Source organism: Blennius ocellaris (genome assembly GCF_963422515.1).
Source record: "Blennius ocellaris genome assembly, chromosome: 16".
In the NCBI taxonomy this organism is placed as follows: Eukaryota; Metazoa; Chordata; class Actinopteri; order Blenniiformes; family Blenniidae; genus Blennius; species Blennius ocellaris.
This window is the reverse complement of record NC_137665.1, coordinates 7,403,139-7,422,637: the sequence shown is the minus strand read 5'-3', so window position 1 is coordinate 7,422,637 and position 19,499 is coordinate 7,403,139. Positions and strand designations below refer to the sequence as shown.

The window sequence follows — 19,499 nt, the reverse complement described above, 5'->3', positions numbered from 1 at the left end:
GTTATAAAATATTATGCAAATTATGTTGGATTTCCTGCAACTTGGAGCAACTACATGTCCTGCATTGTGTGTCACAAAATGTAAAAAAAATTGTGAAATACTGTGGCCACATATTCAGTAGATAAATGCATAGCAATGGCAGCAGAAATGTAGAATTGATCATAAAAACTAAATTGACATAACAGTTAGGTCTTTGACAATGACTTTATATGAAAGCCTGCAATGGTGATAGGAGAGTGTGTTGAAGTGGAAAAGAGCTGTCTAGAACACATACACATATATATAACAAATTAAATGTGCTCAGAGGAGATAAAAGAACATTGACAAACGAGCAAAGTATCGGTATAAAAACAAAATAGAATTTAATGTGCAGGTCATTAACTTCACTTTTAACACCCTTTAAAAAGTTATTACATGAGTACTTTGCAGCCATCCTTGACTTCTTACATTAAAGGATTAAATTGCCTTCTGTGTTCAGGCATCACCCTGAACACCTTTTGGAACAGTTCAGAAGAAACGTCAAGACATGGTAGGAAGAAAAAAAAAACCAAAAAAAAAAACGATCTAGCAGCATTAATTGGAATTAAGCACATTTAGCATAGTCCATCTTATAGATCTGTACATATACAGCACAGTGATTAGAAAAAGGCACACTGGCCATATTAAATGATTTTTTTCCCCCATCAGTGACTCAAATTATGAATCAGTTTATAAAAAATATATACATATACAGCATCTCTGCAGTGAATAAATTCATTGAAAAAAACAAAAAACAAAAAACAAAACAAATACAACATTGCACAATAAAAGTACACCAGTGTTCAACATCTGGACACGTTTCACCACAACGGAGACCAGATATTTTTGGGACAAAAACCATTTGGACATGCCGTATTCAAAGTTTCAAAATGATCTCTTCTCAGTCCAGCTACAGGGAAACCCCTTCAACCACCCATCTGCTATCTGACGGCCTGGCAGAGACGGGTGTGTCGGGGATGGAGTTACTGCATGTCAGCAGAAGGCACTTGATTCAGGGTGCGGTTGCTGCGTCTGGCAGTGGACTTCAGGCACTGCAGGCCTGGTCCTCCACCAGTTCACAGCAGGACAGCGGAGGCCCACATCCTTCCCACTCCTTAAGGCCCCCCCCCTTCTGTGGCTGGGGTCATCCCGACTCGTCCAGCGTCTGAGCGTCTGTGGGAATCTCAGGGTGACTGGAGTCACTTTGCCCGGGACAACCGGGAGGCAGTTCGGGGGGAGACGCGGGGTCCGTCGTTTGGCTGTGCACATCAGTCTGTGTGGAGGGTGCGACCTCTGGTGGCTGCGCAGTCTGAATTGGTAATTGCGGAGAGACTTGCTCATCCAGTAGTTCGGGCGCTGACTCAGCAGCTGTTGAGTGACACACCTGCGTAAGCGGGGGTGAAAGCGAAGGTTCTTGGGATTGTAAAGGTTGCGAGGAAGGTAGTTGTTGAGTGCTCGGATCATTTTGTCTCTGTGGCCCACATTGTGTGTGCTGGCCGGCTGTTTTTGCGAGCTGCTCGGCCGTGGCGTAGTAAGGCAGGAACGGCCTTTCTTGTGCACAGGTCCGCATGGCCAAGTAGGTGTGCATGAGCAGGTGGGGGAAGCGGGAGGTGAAGTAGAAGACAAAGTCATCAGGGATGGTTCCCAGGGTCTCCTGCACGTCGGCGGGCAGCTCTCGATAATGGTGTTTCTGTCGAGGTAAAAGTGTAAAAGTCAAGTTAATTTTGACACAAACACGAAAATACAACACTCAAGATATGATGGAATTGACTCTTCGGTGTTGCAGCAGGGACAGAGTGACATATGAGGGGCAATAATGGAAGATAAACTAATAAAAAAAATACAATTAAGACACTATATCCAGGCAAATGGCAGAAGTGGTGATGATTTATTTACCTTGTTTCTCATTGCACGCAGCAGGTCTCGTACTGAGCCACCTTTATAAGAACGGAATTTTCTCAGATCTGCAAGACAAGGACAGAAAGAGAAAACATACATTCATCACAATAAATGTCAGTCTGGAACTGAAATAATTTAAGGCAGAAAAAAAACTAAAAACTGATGAGGGCAAAAAAATTATAAAAAATAAATGCTGCTTTGAAAAGTGGAGTTTTCCTACACTTTGAGGACAATAATATACTTTTTTACTTTACTAACACAATACACTCATTTTCAGAGAGTGACTCAGAAAGCAAGTTTTCCATTTTGTATGACTAATAAATATTTGCCAATAGTTAATCATTTCTAGACCTAATGAATGTCAATGGAATTTTCTAAATAAAAGAAAAGTGTGGCCCTGCTCACAAGGGGCAAGAAGGCGCGTTTGAAATGACTCATTTGGAAAGTTGAAAAGATGTGTGCCAAATGCTAACAAGAAAAAAAAACAACAACAAAATGCAGTATACATTCAAAATGTTGTCCATACAACAAGAATTCATTTTAAATCATGGTCCCACCTGTTTGCAGTGGCACTGTGATTTGCTCTCTCCAGTCACCCTTGACGACAGCCCTCCCCCCTCTCTCAAGCTGTCTCACGATTGGTCCGTCCAGCGGTTCCTTTTCTATTCTGTCACTCACATCCTGTTGATGACAAAAAACGGTTTCTGGATACAAACCAATATAGAAGTCGCAGTATAGTTCTCTTTTAAAAACGTACACACACCGGAGTTCGCAAAGGCCTCGAAAGCACATGCTTTACATTCTACAGTGTGTGTCAACAAACTACATCATATCATCAAGTGCGCTGCATTAAAGTTGAACCACATCAGAGAGTCTGATGAAGCAATCTCATCAACAACCTGTGTGTTGGACAAACGACTGACCTGAAAGAACTGCAACTCTTTCTCCAGACTCCAGAAGAACGGCTGTTTGAGAATACTTTCAGCTGAAGGCCTCCTGTACGGATCCATGCTCATCATCTGCTCTATCAGATCTCTGGCTACAATGTCCCCTGGTAAATAAACAAGAAAAATCATTTCCTGGGTTTTACCATGTTGTTAAAAAGATACAATCAACCCTCTTACACACTGGACTGGATGCACGAACTGTCGACTCGGTAACTGGGATGATTTATTTATTCAGTGTATGCTGAAAACTGATCGGATTTGTAAATGATCCACACGTTTCCTTCCCTAAAAATACAACCATCGTATTTGGTGCATTGAAGTTTAGGACTCACCATGTATGTCACTTTGCAGATGATCAAGGCTGTATGTTCCCAGTAGGATGTTTGCTTGCCGCTGCAGAGACTTGCCAAAAGGATGGCTGCCCTGGGACACCACGTAGTAAAACACACATCCAGCAGAGAAGATGTCGACTGCGCAGGTCTGCAAAAGAAATGAAAAACAGAGGAAGTCACCACTTGACCCAGATTACAGCCAAACATGATGTTGGTCCTTGCGGTTGTTTACAGCTATATACTACATTACCCCCCCCCCCCCCCATGTGTCTGAACTTCCCACTTACCGGGTTGTCTTTGCAGTCCTCGCTGAGAACTTCTGGGGCGATCCAGCCCTCGGTGCCCGGCACACCAGACCTTCGACTGAAACTGTGGCGACCCACTGCAAGCTTTTTACACAAGCCAAAGTCTGAAATCATGGCTCTGACTCGGCCGTGTGCGTTGGGCATGGACACCAGAATATTGTGGGGTTTCAGATCTCTGTGGACTACAGACAGACAGAAAACACGCTGTCAACCATTTCTATGGTATGAAGAAAGCTTGGAGATACAAAGCAACTGATGACAATGAGAGGAATTTGCATTAATAGATCCGTACCGATATTGAGAGAATGCAGATGGGCCAGTCCTGACATTGTCTGCTGAAGAAGGGGAACCGGTTCAAGTCCATGACGATTGAAGTCTTTTCTCTCCACATACTAAGGATGGAAAATAGAAAGTTTAGTGTTGGTTCAGAAAATGGTGGCCAATTGCAAAGACAGAAGACAAGAGAGCTTTCAAAACCTGCCGGTTACCTCCTGCAGCGAAGCAGCACACAGCTCGATGGCGATGTACTGGAACTGACGGTCCCTCTCTGTGCAGAAGTAGCGGATTACGTTGGGGTGCTCGTCAGACTCCCTCAGCAGCTGAACTTCCCGGTCCGCAAAGCTGAAACACTCGGGGAGAATCCTCTTCACGGCCACTTGCCGGTTGTCAAACTGGCCCCTTATAGAATAGAGTGGAAAAGCAATGTCGCAACATTAAAGAACTTCTTTTTGCATTTAAAGCCATCATGAATAACCGCTAGTCGATGACTTACTTGTACACAATTGTCCCCTCTGCACCGTGTCCCAAGACTTCTTTTGGGTGGAAAGTTATGTTCCCCACCCTGACAATACAGGAGTCTTCCTCTGATGAGACACATTCCAGTCAAGTCTTGGTTTAAAATGCACCTGAACTCTTTAAACCACTGCACTCAAGTAGACTTTACCTCCATCTTCATGCTCATTGGCCGAGCTCCCCAGCTCGGAGACGGATAAATTGGAGTGGTTGGAGGCGCGGGGGGTGACGTTCGGGCTGCTGTGGTCGGAGCACTCCGAGCGAATGCGGGCGACCTCCAGGTAGTCGCCGTCTGCGGCCAAGCCCAGGGCCACTTCTGCCGGGGGGAAGGGCTGCTGCCGCTGGAGCAGCTCCAACCTCTCCTCCATCTGCCGCTGGAACTCCTGGTGCTGCAGCTGCTGCTGCTTGTGCATGCTCTGCCATAAAAAAGACAAAAACACTCAACATTTTCCAATGTTTCAAATTCATGAACCATAAGTTAAATTACAAAGAATAAAACAAAAGGCTTGACGTAATGTAATAATCAAAAATCTGGAAGTTTGACTGCCTCAATACAATTATGTGGAAACATGCATTGTCCTTGCGGCGAGTGACAACTTTTAAGTCACACATTTTAATTTTTATGTTCACTTCTACACAATTAGTGTAGCTACAGACATCGATACAAGATGTTGATTTTATGACAGGCTGAACTTTCCAAAGATCAAACTGTACAGCAAATTATGGGGAAAGGCAGAGCACAGCCTTGACAGTCCAAACACCATTATATACATACACCCACACATACATGTACTTGCAACTTTAGAGAAGAAAATGATCCATGAGAAGAAACTGGTGTATCGAGTGAAGTACTGCTACTGAATGTCTGCTCCAAGGTGGGAGTGCTGTGCAGCGCCTTCTATCGCTTATTGCCATTTTCCATACTTCCTCTACACAAAAGCATGCCACCATTCAGCAGAGTTCATTGGATCACCTGAAGCCTTTTGTGAGCCGTACCTTGGGATAGGTGATGACAAAAGCCACCCATCCAGCCAGGAGGAAGGTGGAGAAGATGATGGTGGCCATGTCTTTAAGCATCGTGTCCATGGGAGCCTCTGGACGTGACGGACGACTGCTGGCTCCGGGTTCCTGGATAGATGTGTCAGGCAGAGGTGATGGCGGCGGGCCGTCATCCATGCCGCTGTCATTAACCTTCTGCAACACAAGGGTATAAATGAAGATATCCGTGTAGACAGTCGACTAAATCTGAATATATTTTTTGCAAACCCCACTCTTGGATCCAACGCTCACCTCTTCAACCTTCTTCTCAGTGGGTGGGATGATGTTGCCTTGATTGCGAGGAAAGCTGTCAGGAAACTTCTCCAGGATCTTGGTGTGAGCTTCAGGAGGCATCTCATGATGACCTAGTGTGCAGAGCAGAATTGTGGTCTTTCACTCGACCCTCGTCAGGTGTGATGCTTACATTCACCCAGCAGAGGGCGGTCTGAGTACAAGACATATGTAAACAGTCTCCTGAGTAACTGGGTTAAAAGTGTCCTGAGTGAAATCGCTTCACTTTCACAACCATTTCAATTTCAGTTGACTGCAGTCACACCTCAAGACATAAACCTGAACGTTGAAATTCTTTCTGGATTAGATCACAGGATTAAAAAAAGACAATGAAAATATTTCTTGTGCAATACCTATTAGGAGCAGGTGGTTCCTCATGAAGTTGATCCTGTTTCGCTGACGCAGCGCCGCGTTGAACTTGACGCTGGGCGTGATGACACACCCCTTGTCTTCGTCTGCCTCTTGACTATCAGGCCCTTCTAAAAGTGGGAAGGTGCTGCCACGAGGCTATGCATAGACACACAAACATTTCGGGAAGTCAGATTATTCTGTACGAGACGCGTCTTCCGAGAGTTATTTACAAGTGCAGGAACTGTAAATTGCTATCTCAGGAAGTTAGAGTGATCTAATTCGTGGTGTGAACACACAAACTTTCTGCCATGCCCGAATGAACTTGGGTTGGGGGTGGGGATAAATTCAAACACTTTGAAGTGAGGATATAAACTGCTGGGGGAAACCTGACTCGAACCTCATGTCACGTACCGAATATTATGGTTTGGCTAAAAGCAGGTACAGATGCAAATGGCACTCACCACTACAGTAACTCCGTCATGCACCAGCGAGGGAGACGCATACAGACTGGTGGAGTATTTACCCACATACAGGGTGGCCCTGAAAAAGAAGAACAAATGCGCTTTTTATCAACTGTATAAATGATATGAGAAAGTACTGCCCGAGGACTGTTGGACCTTGGGCACTTTCATAAAACCTGGCCTCATCGACAAGAGTTCGGACACAATCATAACAGTGGCATCACACGGAATCGTGACAATGAAACACTGTGTCCTCTTGATAATTGCCTCGTCCCTTCTATAACAACCATGCAAAACTCAATAGGACTGAACTCTCAAAAGTTTTGTTTCGATGTTTCAGTAGGAGCAGGTGTGGACACATAAAAAAACAAACAAAAAAAAAACACCACATTGTGAAACCAGGCCTGTAGGCAGCCACTCGTTACAATGTTACAAGTCTGGACTCTCTCTCAACACCGAGCAATCCAACATCAATACAAGTAGATTTTGATTTCACCCTCTCGTGGTTCAAGCTTTGATGATTCACGGACAAAAGTGCTGCAACTTGTTGAAGAGAGCCATTAGCCAATGCTTCTTCTCTCTCCAATAAAACTGACTGGCTTACCGAGTGAAAGTGATCCAATTCAATCTGATAATAAACATGCAACATCTTCTTCAAGCATAAATCTTACAAATAAATGAATTACATGAATTTATTCTTGGGCTTCTTCTCCTTAGGGAACGGGTATTTCCACTGAGTGATGCGGCCAACCTCTCCAGACATGAACGTGAGGTAACGCAGGGTTTCCACTGCCACATTGGTGTGGGGAACTTTGCGGAGGCCCTCCCGCTGCCAGATGTACATGGCCACCACCGGGGAGTTGTAGTTCTGGACCCACTGAACGTCGCCCGACTCACTGTCCACGGTCACCACGAGGCCGTCGCCATTGGACACGAAATGAGCCATTTCTGTGGAAGACCAGAAAACCGATGAACAATCAAGACACACAGTCAACATATCGAACCACACACACAAAAAAAAAATCCAGTTTTCATCACGAGTCTTACTATATTTGGTGTCATCGTCAGGAAGGGTGGAGGCGTAGTCCGAGTAGGTGGCATTCCAGCGCAGCTCTCTGCTCTTGGTGTCGTACATGGTGATGGTGTACTCTTAACATTGGGATGAATAGCAGGGATATGTCTTTAACACAAAAACAATCTTTGCTAATGCAACCTACACAAAAGCTCAGTGGTCTCTGGTCTTAAATGCCACGTGAAGTGGTGCAGAGTTTCCTTCTCAACAATGACAAAACTGACACCGTAGACACGAGGAAACAAAATCCAGCTCGTATAGAGCTGACAGACAAAGTGATTTTTGATTTGACACCAAGCAATAGCATGTATACTCTCTGCAGGGTTCTCATGCTGTAAAGCTTTATCTTAAGTTATCCTTTACAGCCACACCACTCCTTAAAGTCTACAGGGACAGTTTGACATTGAAGACAAACTGAAGTTATTTGTTAGTTTAGGATGAATGCTTTTGCATTGCTTTGCTTTTGCATGTACCTGTGCGCCCAAGATAGAGAAGAGACGACGAGGGACAAAGCATCTCAGCAAACGAGGAGGTGAGAGTCTGCTGCTTCTCCCCAGTCAGCAGGTCGACAACATACCACAAGTCCTGCTTCTTACCTGTGCAAAAGCACAAATTAATATCATGAATACAGAAATAAACGTGCATTTACATATCTTGGGTTTTTTTTTTTTAACATTAAATCTCTGTTGTTTTGAAGCTCAATGTATTTTTACTATGGGTACATTTGAGTCAAAGTGTTGTTCCTCAATAAGTTTCTTCCCTTTTAAGCCCTCACTCACCTCTTTAAAAATGAAAAAAAGAATATCATGACAATGGGAAACAGAACATACCGGTACACAAAACCCTTTTTTAAAGTTTGTTTGTGCACATACAGAAAAAAAGTAAAATAAATTTAGACAGTGTACAAGCCCAGTTGAGCAATTTAACATGCAGCGGTTAAACCGCCATTGACGGGCGTTTCTACAGTTAAATTGTTAATCCATTGTCTTTTCATACAAATGCATAATTTTGTCTAACCACGGCGTACTAGCACCCTGCCAGTTAGATAGATTATTAGGTCACTTGCTAATTTGTTTCAGGACAAAAAAAAAAAAACAACCCAAACATGGCAGTTTGGACTGCTATAACCTGTAAGGTTTATCAGGACTGTTGAACGTGGACTTTGCAGAGTGAGGATTTGCTTTGTGCAGGCGGCAGCTTGAGCTGCATAAAAACAAAAGCCATACTGATAATGACCATCAGGAGCCAAATGTCAGCCAACCCTTTGTGCCGTGACACACATCCAGCAAGGTAGATTACAGGCCTCCGTGCAAACGTTTGTAAATTCAAAGGAGCAGGGGCTGCAGCAGCAGGTGGATTTAACATGTCCTGCACTCCAACTTATTCTGTCAAGGTCAGATAACAGCAGCTCATTTAGGCGGCCAGGCGCTAAAGGACACAGACCGATTCGCTCATGTTCACCATTCAATACACAGAGTATACCAGATACACTACTGACAGTAAGGGATATCTGGCTATTAGGTGAAATTCATGGAAAATGTGAAAAGTTCATGCTACAGTGATGTTATACCAGGAAAGTAGGGCATTTACGTACAAGCATACAATAGTGATTTCATCATCTTCAATAATTAATACAAAAGCAAACAACACTGGCGGAATAATCGTCTTTAAATAACACATTGCCTTATATATGCAAACCAGAACCTCACTTAAAAATATACGGCACATATCTTAACAAAACCTGGGCACTTTTTATATTATGCCAGCTGATGTATTTATTTTGGGGAATCGGCTTCCAGTCCACCAAAATGGCGATGAGAGTAGGCAAGCTGGCAGTTCTTCATGTCCGATATGGAACAACAAGCTCATTCAGCATGCACAGAATCGCTTCTATGTAGGAATTAGCCTTACCCATGTAAAGAACACCGTCAGAGCTGCGACAGGGCGAGGCCTGGACCAACTCGGGAATAGTAAATGGCAATTTCTGTTTGAAGCAAAACAAAAATGAACAGATAAACAATGCAGTCACACAGCTTACATGTGTCACCCCAGGTGCAACCGCCAATGTGACTGCATGACCTGTTTTTTGTTGTTTGTTTGTTTTTCTACAGAACGGGGAACTGAAAAGTGTTTCTGAATGATGTGAGATTTTTATTTGTGATAAACTTGTTTCCTCTTACTGTGAGGCCTTCTTTGTTTTTTCCTCCCAGAGAGTACAAGCTGCCATCGTTGGGGTCAGGAAGAAAAGCTGGCCTGGTAGAAAAAAAAAAAAAAGAAAAAAAAAAAATGGAATCAGTGAAAACACAGAATGGACCTCAAGGCATTAAGTAGACAGGTAAACCGAGGGACGTTTAAGACGAGCTCAACAGGTTATAATAATCAATGACTTAAGGAGCTTTTCTTTCAGCAAGGCGCAACGTGTGGGTACGCTCATGCAAAACAATAACTGGAGGATACTTACTCGGCAACATGTGTCGGGACCTGAAGAACTGGATCTGCAAGACAAGGAGACGAGACAAGACGCTTAAGATGTCAGTCAGGACTGACAACAATGTTAACTGACAATGGAAACCATAGCCAGAAGCCGTTGCGCAAAATGAACGACATGAGCATGGGTGACACTCAAGCGCAGAGGACACAAAGTCCAAATGACCATGGAGTCCCTCGTGGCGAACTCCAAAGGCAAACAGTCAAATCAGCTTTGAATGATCAAGAGTGGAGTGCCAATGAGGGGGACACATAACTGATTGTTTACCAACATCTTATCTTACTTAGAGCTGCTGCATTTCAATTTGCAGATGATCTTCCATGTTTTTCTTCTACAACATTTTTTTTAAAGAATCTTCTCAGTAAGTATTTAATTGAAAATGTATGTTAAAAAAAATATGACACCGTCTTTAGAAGTGGCCTCTGGATTACTCAAACCTATTGAACAAAGATTTGATTTCATTACATCACTCAGAATATAATGATATGAATGTTCACTGTTCACCAGAAAGCAATATAAATCATGTTAAAATGAATGTCATATTTTAGTCATTCTACAAACTAAAGTCCTCCCTTAGAAACGGTATGCAAGTAATGGTTTCTCATTGGTAAAGTTAGTGAACCCATAATTCCTGAAAAATGTACAGCAAATCATGTTTCAAGATTTACATCAGAAGCATCAATAACAAACAAAAGCTGGTTGAAATGGTGACATGAACAAAGTCAACATGACAAAGTCAACTACCAGTAAGATTAAAATAGGCAAACAGTTGCGTTTCTCGATAGCCAAAGGCCAAAACGTGCAGCTCTCATGCCTACTGCTACTAGACAAACACACACACATTACACACACACCTCCTCACGGTGTGAACACACAGGGTGTGGACCAGATGGAGCTGATCTGAAGGGGTCAACTAAAGCAGGAGGTAGCCACAGGAGCATTTAATGCGCTAAATTATTATACTCAAAACGTATTAACTGTAATTTTAAAAAAAAGGGTGTGGAGAGAAGAAGTCTTGTCGACAGCTTTTCTGCAACAGATGTTACATCGAGCTCTCCGTTTTACAAACGTGCGTTTGAGGACATGCTTTTTCTGCATGAACGCAGGTGAAAGACTGTTACTCTCCCCCCATTACTGTGGGTGTACGGTAGCATGACAGAAGCACAACAACAGGTGTGTCTGAAGCCTGCAACAAAATCAGCACATTTATATTCATAAGCTGTTCCAGAAAAACAGGAGTGCGGAGGAGGAAGCCTCTGCCTCTGATTAATAAACATTCAGATCCTCTGCAGGAAGAATTGTTTTTATTTTTCTGACTTCATTTCATGATTCTTCGGGAGGAAAAAGAAAAGAAAAAAAAATCAGAAAGACGTGTTCAAGTTTTGCCACCTGAAGGTATAGTGGCATAGTAAGCACAGTCAATGATGCACGTGCACGTGATATCACCGTCAAGTTGCTTACCCAGGCCCACTCTGACCTTGATTACAGGCTATACTTGCCCCTCTCTCCGTTAATAATTACCCGGTTTGTATGCCTAGCAGACCTACTCACAACAAACTATGAGTACTGCCACTGAAATACAAGATTTCATAGTAGAAGCCATCCCTCAATGAAGTATAGTCACGATACTGCATTCATAGTATAGTATAGTCGTCAAAATACGAGTTACAGCAGCAATGTAGGAAAAGGACATGGCCAATTAATAAATCTGCAGTATTTTACTTAAACTAATAATATAATAATACTGTTTGCTTGTATATTTCAACAGCATCAAAAGTAGTAGTAAGTAGTAAAAATGATAACAAAATGAACTGATTGTGTTGAATTTGGGCAGTACGGACATGCTTTCATGTGCACATGTGAATGAAATCAGTAGAGCAGCACAGATAACAACAACAAAGTGTGTGTGTTGATATTGTGCGTGTCACATGGACCCACAGACTGATTACTCTGGTGTGAGGGAAAGGTAGCTGTTTTACCTGAAGGACTGATACGTTTGGTGATGTGAAGCTTTACTGTGTAAATAACGTGAGCCAAAAGCACCTTCTTTTTATAAAGTAAATCTGTGAGATGACTTTACTTTTTTCCACACAATACCCGAGTCAGGAACGACACAAAACAACAACAACAAAAAAAACACTAAACGTAGATTTGAATCCAGCCATCTCCTCTTACCTTCCTTCAAAGTCCATTTGATTGAGCCTGATTTCTTGCTAACGGCATGCAGGTTTCCATCCAGAGTGGACACAAAGAGCAGGCTTTCAGGAAGCGAGACGGTGCTGGCTCTGCAAAACCCCTACAAAAACAAAGATACCAACACAATGAAAACACACATCTCCATTCTCGCACTGAAATACAACAATACACTATCTATTATGCATGCATATCCAAATGGACACATGTTCCAGTTAAAAAGCGGACATTAGGAAGCGGACGTGTGTGAGCATGCATGCATTCGTTTAAAGGCACAGGTGAGGTCAGGATGTGTGCTCCTGCATCAAGGATGTGATTAATTTCTCAAACCGCCGATCACTCAGGCATTACTTATCCTTAGACACACCTGGTGTAAACAATTGGGACATTCTGAAATGTATAAAACAACATGAAACAGATGATCCGCAGTCTGTGAAACGTGACAGCATGAAAATGCTTTGGGCATTTGTTACCGTTGGGCAATCAATAAACCTTGCGTCAATACAATTACAAAAAACAGTAGGAGGAAAAAGAGAGGGTGTGGATTGATCATGTGAATGGGGGAGGGTTGGTGTAGAAGCAGTAACTGCCAGATCTAAGGGCTGCAACACGGAAAAAAAGTCAAACTGGGAATGTGAATGAGGGGTCACGTTTCAGGGAGGTTTTTTTTAGTACTCCAGATTAAAACAACCAAAAAATAAAGAGCTGAATAACTCATTTATTGAGTATTCTGGTCCAAATAATCAATGGAACTAAATAAGACAGCAGAAATGCCCCAAGTCATTGTAAATCCATGAGTTTTAAACTCTAGAATAAACTAAATGCCACGAGTAATATGCATTGACACAAGTGGTCCATCACCACAAATGAATGAAAGATCTGTTGAAGTCTATAATTTTCTCGCTTTACCACAGACGTCTTAAAACACAGGCAACTGAGGAAGAGCTCACTTTCCTGCTAAACCACTGCGATATTGATCAACTTCACTAACTGACTAATCTCCCTGAACAGGCCCCTTGTGACAGTCCTATTAGCTCTTCCATACAGCATCAAGCACTTTACCAATTTCCAATGATTAGCGCTCTCTGCTCCACATTTAAGTAGTTACAAGTAGAGGCTGGAGACTTTTAAGTGCCCTTAAGCTGGGCACAAACAAACCACCAAAGCTAATAAGTCAGGCCTGTACCTGCAACCGTACAAGAAGCTAATGTAATCGTCGCCATCAGCATGTTCGGGTTAATCACACAGAGCAACGGTAACAATGATGATACACAAACAGGAAGAGGCCTCCAACTTTCTTCTACACAGATGAATGGTGGGCTGACAGGCCATATGGGTGCCATCTTGAAGGAACCGTTTATATCCCACTAAAAAATATGGTAGACAACCACATGTACTCCAAATCTTAGGGTGTATTGGTATATGAAAGATGCAGATACACGCACCAAAAAAAAAAATAGAAAGAAAAAAAAGAGAGAGATCGAACCCACAGTGGTACAAAAGCTTTCCAACCTCATGACTCGTCTTATGCCGGAGTTAACAACACCGTGGGTGATGTGTGAACCCCAGTGGCCACTGGAATGTTAAAAACTCTGCTCGATAGCTGAGGTGAGGGCATCTTATGGTTTTTGGCACCGGTTTGCAGGAAGAGGTCCAGCGGGGGTGTTTGAGAGCTCGAACTACCCACCAAACCGTAGAAAAGAGTACAAACTGACCCTGATTGGTGCCTTCGCAATGGTATGCAACGTTTCTTTTTAGACTCAAGTTCAAAGGAAACTTAAGACTTTATCCTCTACAAGTGCCATAAATTGTTTCTTCAAAGCTGCTCAGAGACATTTTGTACCTTTTCAATGGAGTTCTTGTCAATTATCCGACACACATCATCAGCAATTTCTAGTTGCTCCACAATTGCATATAAATGTCAGGGCACGTCAATGACATGCAGAACGCTAGAAGAGATTTTGATCCTGAGCTACAGGAATATTAATCAACGTGACTTACTGATCTCCAAAAACAGTTTCCAGGTGGCCACAAAATAAAAATAGTCACAAATAAGATACAAGCGGAAGATTGGGGACTCGGGTGCAATAATAATAGGCTCAAAGCAACACAGCTCGTAAGCAACTACCACCAGTGACTCACTCACGGTGTTCACTCAAGTCACACAGTTTGTTTCCCCCCCAAAATCTGTCATTTAAAATCTGTCACAAATTACTAACAGTTCACTTCTGCTAAAGTGCCCCAAATGGCAGGACAATTGAGAAAGCATAACAGCTCCTGCAAGTTTCAGTCTGCAGAAAGAAACTAAACTTAGTCAGATTTGACTAAAAGTCCCCAGCTGGAGCTGCACACATCCGATATAGACGATGTGTCAATAATGATCATCTGTGACTGTTCCCACTGGGTTGTAAGCGCAACACTGTCACACAACAGTACAGTGATCATCGTAACTAATCTGTTATTGGATCAGCACAGACACTTCAGGGACATTTTCTTTCAAACTCGGCAGCTCAAAGTGAGTGAAGGTGTGACATCAAAACCTTTCTGCAACACTTACAGGGACATTCCCTCTCATTTCCTTATTCTGTGTATAACACAGAAATGCTAAGTTATTGCGCAAGAGTTGCATAATAGTGCAGAACATGGGCGAAACCAAATTCTTGGCAAGTTCTGAGATCTCCTTTTTCCTCAGAGATGGCTTATAGAGACACTGAATACAATGGTCACGGTGTCACAGGCAGCAGGCACAGGAGTGTCACTGCCCTTTACAGTCTGGAGCACAACTTTCCCACCGAGTCTAAAGAGGAACTGTTGTAGTACACCTGCATATTTAACTCATTTTAACAAGGGATCAGAGTCACTGACAATGAAAACGTACAGTCAAAAACTGAGTGTTTGCTTGAACTGTATTTGTGACTGAAATGACTTTTTTTTTTTCTTTCGAGACCCAGACAGACTCAGGGACACTTTGGAGGACAACCAAAACAATGATCGCAAGACAAGGGAGAAGCGAAGAGAGTTGTGGAGCTCTCAATAGCCACAGAAATATCAGAAAATGCTGTGTTTCAGAGATCCGTTTAAAAAATACAAAATCAAGCATTTCTGTTGTAAAATCCCCCCCCCACCAAAAAAAAAAAACCTACCTTATTTTTTGGTAAAAATGTAAATTTTGACTTAAAATACTAATAAGTTGTCTTAACCATTAATAGGCCGAGTTGTGAGCCACTCTTCTGTCCTGCCACAAGCTTACTAAACAGCAACAAGTGCTCTGTTAGCACCTTGTTTTTTGGTGCCAGCGAACACAGGAACATGGCAAAAAACCTCTTTATGAACCTGCAACAACTACAAGTCATCAACATATGAGTTACAGCAACAATGTAGGAAAATGACAATTTGGTATTTCTTTTTTTTTTTACAATTCCCAGCAAAACAGTTTTTCTAGTTGAACTGTAAGAAAAGTGAAATTGAGGGCCCAGTTCCACTCAGGTCATTAGAAGATGACTGACCAATATCCTTTGTAGGAGAGATATTTTGCCAACTTTTCATGTCCAAACAACCTCTTTGAGCTACTCTGCGAATGGTGTTGCTTCAGAGGGAAAGGAGTCACGTGTAGACCCGTGTTTGGACACACTCCATGAGAGCACAGCCAATCTACTGTTCTGATAAGATAGTATAAGATAGAAAAGCTTTCCATTTTCCATTTTACAAATGTCAATCTTGTTTATTTACAGGATTTTTTGTTCCTGTATTAAGTGTCTCAGGATTTGGGCACTTCACCACCATCAATTAAAAACATAAGTGGTATTTTTTGATGTTATGAATGGTCTGAGCATAAAGGAACAAGAAAGAATCTAAAATGAGATAATAAGAGGGCATACAATTTACAAGACCCCAGTCAAACAAATGTTATTTCTCATAAAAATTCAACCTAAAATAATTTAGACAAAAAGAAGACTTTTTCATCATTCACACATGAATGTCACAATCCCCCCACCCCCCGGCACCATTAGACTCTGTGACTGGCTAAAAGAAGAGCCTGAGACATGATAGGGGATTATAAAGCTACTTTAATCTGGTGCTTAGCTGTAGTGTGGGAGGGGGTCTCCGTTTCAGGCCTTCCTAGAGAAACGGCTCTCTATCAGCAGGTTGACTTTATAGCATGTGTGCCAGCTGAAGGTTTACCATTTATTCAAATAGAAAATTTTATGAGCTAAAACCGTGCCCAAAAGATCACGTTCATTGCTTATTCAAGCTTGGTTGGTAGGCTCTGTGAAGAATGCATTCCGCATTACATTGTGCATTGATTATGCACAGCCACACACATGTTTGCATGATTGTTTAGCAGGCAGGCACATAATAATGATCTGCTTCAGAAAATGAAAATTGCAGACTCAGCACATGTAAGGTACTTTTGTCCAGGTAGCGTCGGTTGACTTTAGAAATTGCAAAACAAGTTAAAAAAAAAAAAAAAACATGCAGGAGACACTAACACGAATTATTTAAACCCAAAACAAGAGCCATGTTATTATTTTGAGTTTTGAATTGGACATATATGCCAAGGACTGCACACATGACGATTTGTGTTTACATCCAAAGAGTAAAGAGATAAACAACAGTAGCTCAAATCATCACCCTCGTACACATGGGATACGATGCAAAATATAGCAACACAATAATTTATTTGTTAATAACGTGTAGATTTGATGCCAATTGAAAGTCGCCCTGATCAAAATAAATTCATACACACATCTGGCTCACACCATCAGCTGACAGCGTGGGTTCCTTGGGGGAGAAAGAGGACTTGGATTCATGCTGCGACAGTGACAGCTGATTATGACAACGTGAATTATCAAAGTTTGCATTTCAGTCTCAGTAAAATTAATTTCTCTGCTTCTACACGCTTAAAAATACACGCTAAAGCCAATAGCTAACGTAGATGTTAGCAGTTTGCTGTCGTACCAGGATCACACGCAGCTTATAGACGCGATATTTAACCCGAAACTGCTCATATTGACAGAATTGCAGACAGACATGAGTGGGTGTGTTGAGTTAAAGGGGTTCATTAGCAGTGAGCTCCGTCCTTATGTGATCCCAGATAAGCTAGCTTATCCAGTTAGCCTTCTTACCTTTTGTGGGAGTCCGGCGCAGCAAAGCACCGCTAAAATGCACCACACCAGGGCCCGACTACTCTCCGTCCAGGCCATGTTTTCTGCTCTCAAGCCGGGGATAGACAGCTGGCCCGGCGCCGTCGACTACATAGAAAACCCTGCTTGTCGCTTCCAGGCGGATGTTGGGAGGGGGGGGGGACACACGTAGCAGGGCTGTAACGCTAAAGCGCGTTGAGACAGCCGCGGCGGACTCCAGCGGCTTCTTCCTGAAATGAAAGCAGCGGGGGTTGGACGGGAGGATAACGCAGCCACGGGAGTGGAGGAGGGGGGGACGTGCAGCGGCTGGCAACCAATCACAAGAAGCCCTCGCGCACACCGGATGTGATATAAAACAGGTCCGGGGGACATTTTCTCCACATTGTGAAAGCATGCTCGGCTCTTCGTCACCACGCGCAGGCCGCGTGTCTGTAGTTAATATGAGCGTAAATACATCTGTATGCATACTTTTTACTGCGACCTTTTATCCTACATGACGGGAGGCTTCTGTTTTCACGTTGTGGTTGAAATGCAGCGGTGAAATCTGCGCGGCCGCATGACCGCTCGGCCCCAGGACCGTGTGAAGGTAAGAGTTTATTTAAAAATCTACCCTTTTACATATGTTAACTCGCTTCCAAAAGTATTTTCCCTCTATTTGCCTGGAAATAAAACATTTTTTTTCTTTAATGCAGGACTGATGGTACCCTCGTGGCTATTCCACTCCCACGTGTGGCTGGACAAGTTTTCAGAAGCCTGACTTCCTTGTGAGTATCTCCTTGCAAAAACAGAATCTTAACGCTTTGAGAAGACAACCCTTCATAGTTTTTATCATTTTATCATATCGGGTCATAGTTGTTTTTATTTGTATAGATCTTTATTAAATGAACCTCAAAAGACACATTTTAATATTTAGAAAAATGTAAATATCCTGGATTCAGCTAAAATCCGTGATTAGTGGCATTAGTTTGACTGTTGACCTGTATTATTTGTTTCTCTCAGGAGCTGGCCCTGATACGTGAACTGATCTCTGAATACAAGCTCAGTAAGTATCTTGGAAATCTGAAATGATTTGAAGGGTTATAAATGATGACCATAATGCGTTAGACTTCTGATATATACATGAAGTCAACTTTCAAGCTGATGTAACCCACATGCTTATCTTTGTGGTTTCTTTCAATTATTGAATCCACTAATGCTTGTTAATTGACTTCTCCCAGGAACTGATCACAGGAGGTCCATCTTGGTAAGTATTGAGAAAGATCTTCAGAAAGGCTTGCAAGTGGTCGTGTGATGATTTTATTGCGTTAGACTTCTGATCAATATGAAGATGACATAAATCTGATGACTTGCATGCATTTTTATGAAGTGTGTTTTTAATACCTAAACTCATCCAGGTTCTCTTTTCTTTTTTGCTTTTTAAGGGATCAGATGGTGACCGAAACCCAGACATGGGCAAGGCTGACATAAATGAACATGAATGTAGTCAAAAATAAAGCACTTCTATCTTAAATGTGTCCCATATTTATTTTCATCTACATACACCAGTAAATTTGTTCTCCGGCACTTTCTGAACCTTGAATGGCCCTTCCAGTGGCCATTTGTACAGGTCAAGAGTGGTGCAAGATCATAATGTCTTGTCATAACTGGGGTTTCTTGGTGTTCTTTCCCAAGTCTCTCTTTTAAAGCAAGGCACAGAATACACATGTTCACCATGCTGATGACGTGGTGATTGAGTGAAACAGACCACCAGGTGTTCGAACAGCTGTCCTCACATGACCTTGTGACAAATTACAAAAGATGTTCATTGCAAATTTCAGTAACTGCTTTTCCAAAATATTCTTGGAGGTTGGAACAATTGATTGCGGTTTGATGCTTGACAGTTGTCAAAACTGCCTTCTTAGCATTAAGCTTGAAGTGACAGGCTTTTGAGATTACTGTGGGGGGGAAACATGTAGGTTGTTCTTGACAAATAACAAGAACCTTTTGGGATACAGATCTCAGACATGAGAAGAATCTGGATAATTTGCATATTACATTTTTGGAAGTATATATCTGGAGTAATATTTTGTTCATTTGGTATTTAGGGTAAAGTGAAAAGTGACTTAGTTGTAATTATAGTGTGAAGTATGTTATGATCACTATCTGGTTTAAGCTCATTGACTTCCTCT

The 19,499-nt window shown here is 42.3% G+C and overlaps 1 protein-coding gene and 1 long non-coding RNA gene across 2 annotated transcripts; one reads left to right on the top strand and one right to left on the bottom strand.

Annotated features, from left to right (window-relative positions):
- Positions 1–339: 339 nt before the first annotated feature.
- ern1 (endoplasmic reticulum to nucleus signaling 1) lies at positions 340–17,454 on the bottom strand. Its single transcript, XM_080512098.1, has 22 exons — positions 17,314–17,454; positions 12,170–12,290; positions 9,968–10,001; positions 9,687–9,759; positions 9,418–9,490; positions 7,980–8,102; positions 7,482–7,583; positions 7,121–7,382; positions 6,435–6,513; positions 5,976–6,129; positions 5,584–5,696; positions 5,290–5,487; positions 4,445–4,709; positions 4,274–4,364; positions 3,990–4,179; positions 3,794–3,893; positions 3,484–3,683; positions 3,197–3,344; positions 2,841–2,968; positions 2,475–2,598; positions 1,915–1,982; positions 340–1,708 (listed from the first exon to the last, which is right to left on the bottom strand). Exons 1-22 carry the CDS (start codon positions 17,389–17,391, stop codon positions 1,163–1,165), a joined length of 3,270 nt encoding a protein of 1,089 aa, XP_080368224.1. The 5' UTR covers positions 17,392–17,454; the 3' UTR covers positions 340–1,162.
- A 328-nt stretch (positions 17,455–17,782) lies between these two features.
- On the top strand, positions 17,783–18,467 carry LOC308141554. The gene is made up of 3 exons (XR_013936981.1): positions 17,783–17,917; positions 18,024–18,095; positions 18,331–18,467. It is a non-coding gene; the product is annotated as an uncharacterized lncRNA (long non-coding RNA).
- The last annotated feature ends 1,032 nt before the right edge of the window (positions 18,468–19,499 follow it).

Coding starts and splice junctions, on each gene's coding strand:
- ern1 (XM_080512098.1), bottom strand. CDS start 17,391: ATGGCCTGGACGGAGAGTAGTCGGGCCCTGGTGTGGTGCATTTTAGCG. Junction 7,383..7,481: donor TGACGATGACACCAAATATA/GTAAGACTCGTG, acceptor GGTCTTCCACAG/AAATGGCTCATTTCGTGTCC. Junction 5,488..5,583: donor CTGAGAAGAAGGTTGAAGAG/GTGAGCGTTGGA, acceptor CTTGTGTTGCAG/AAGGTTAATGACAGCGGCAT.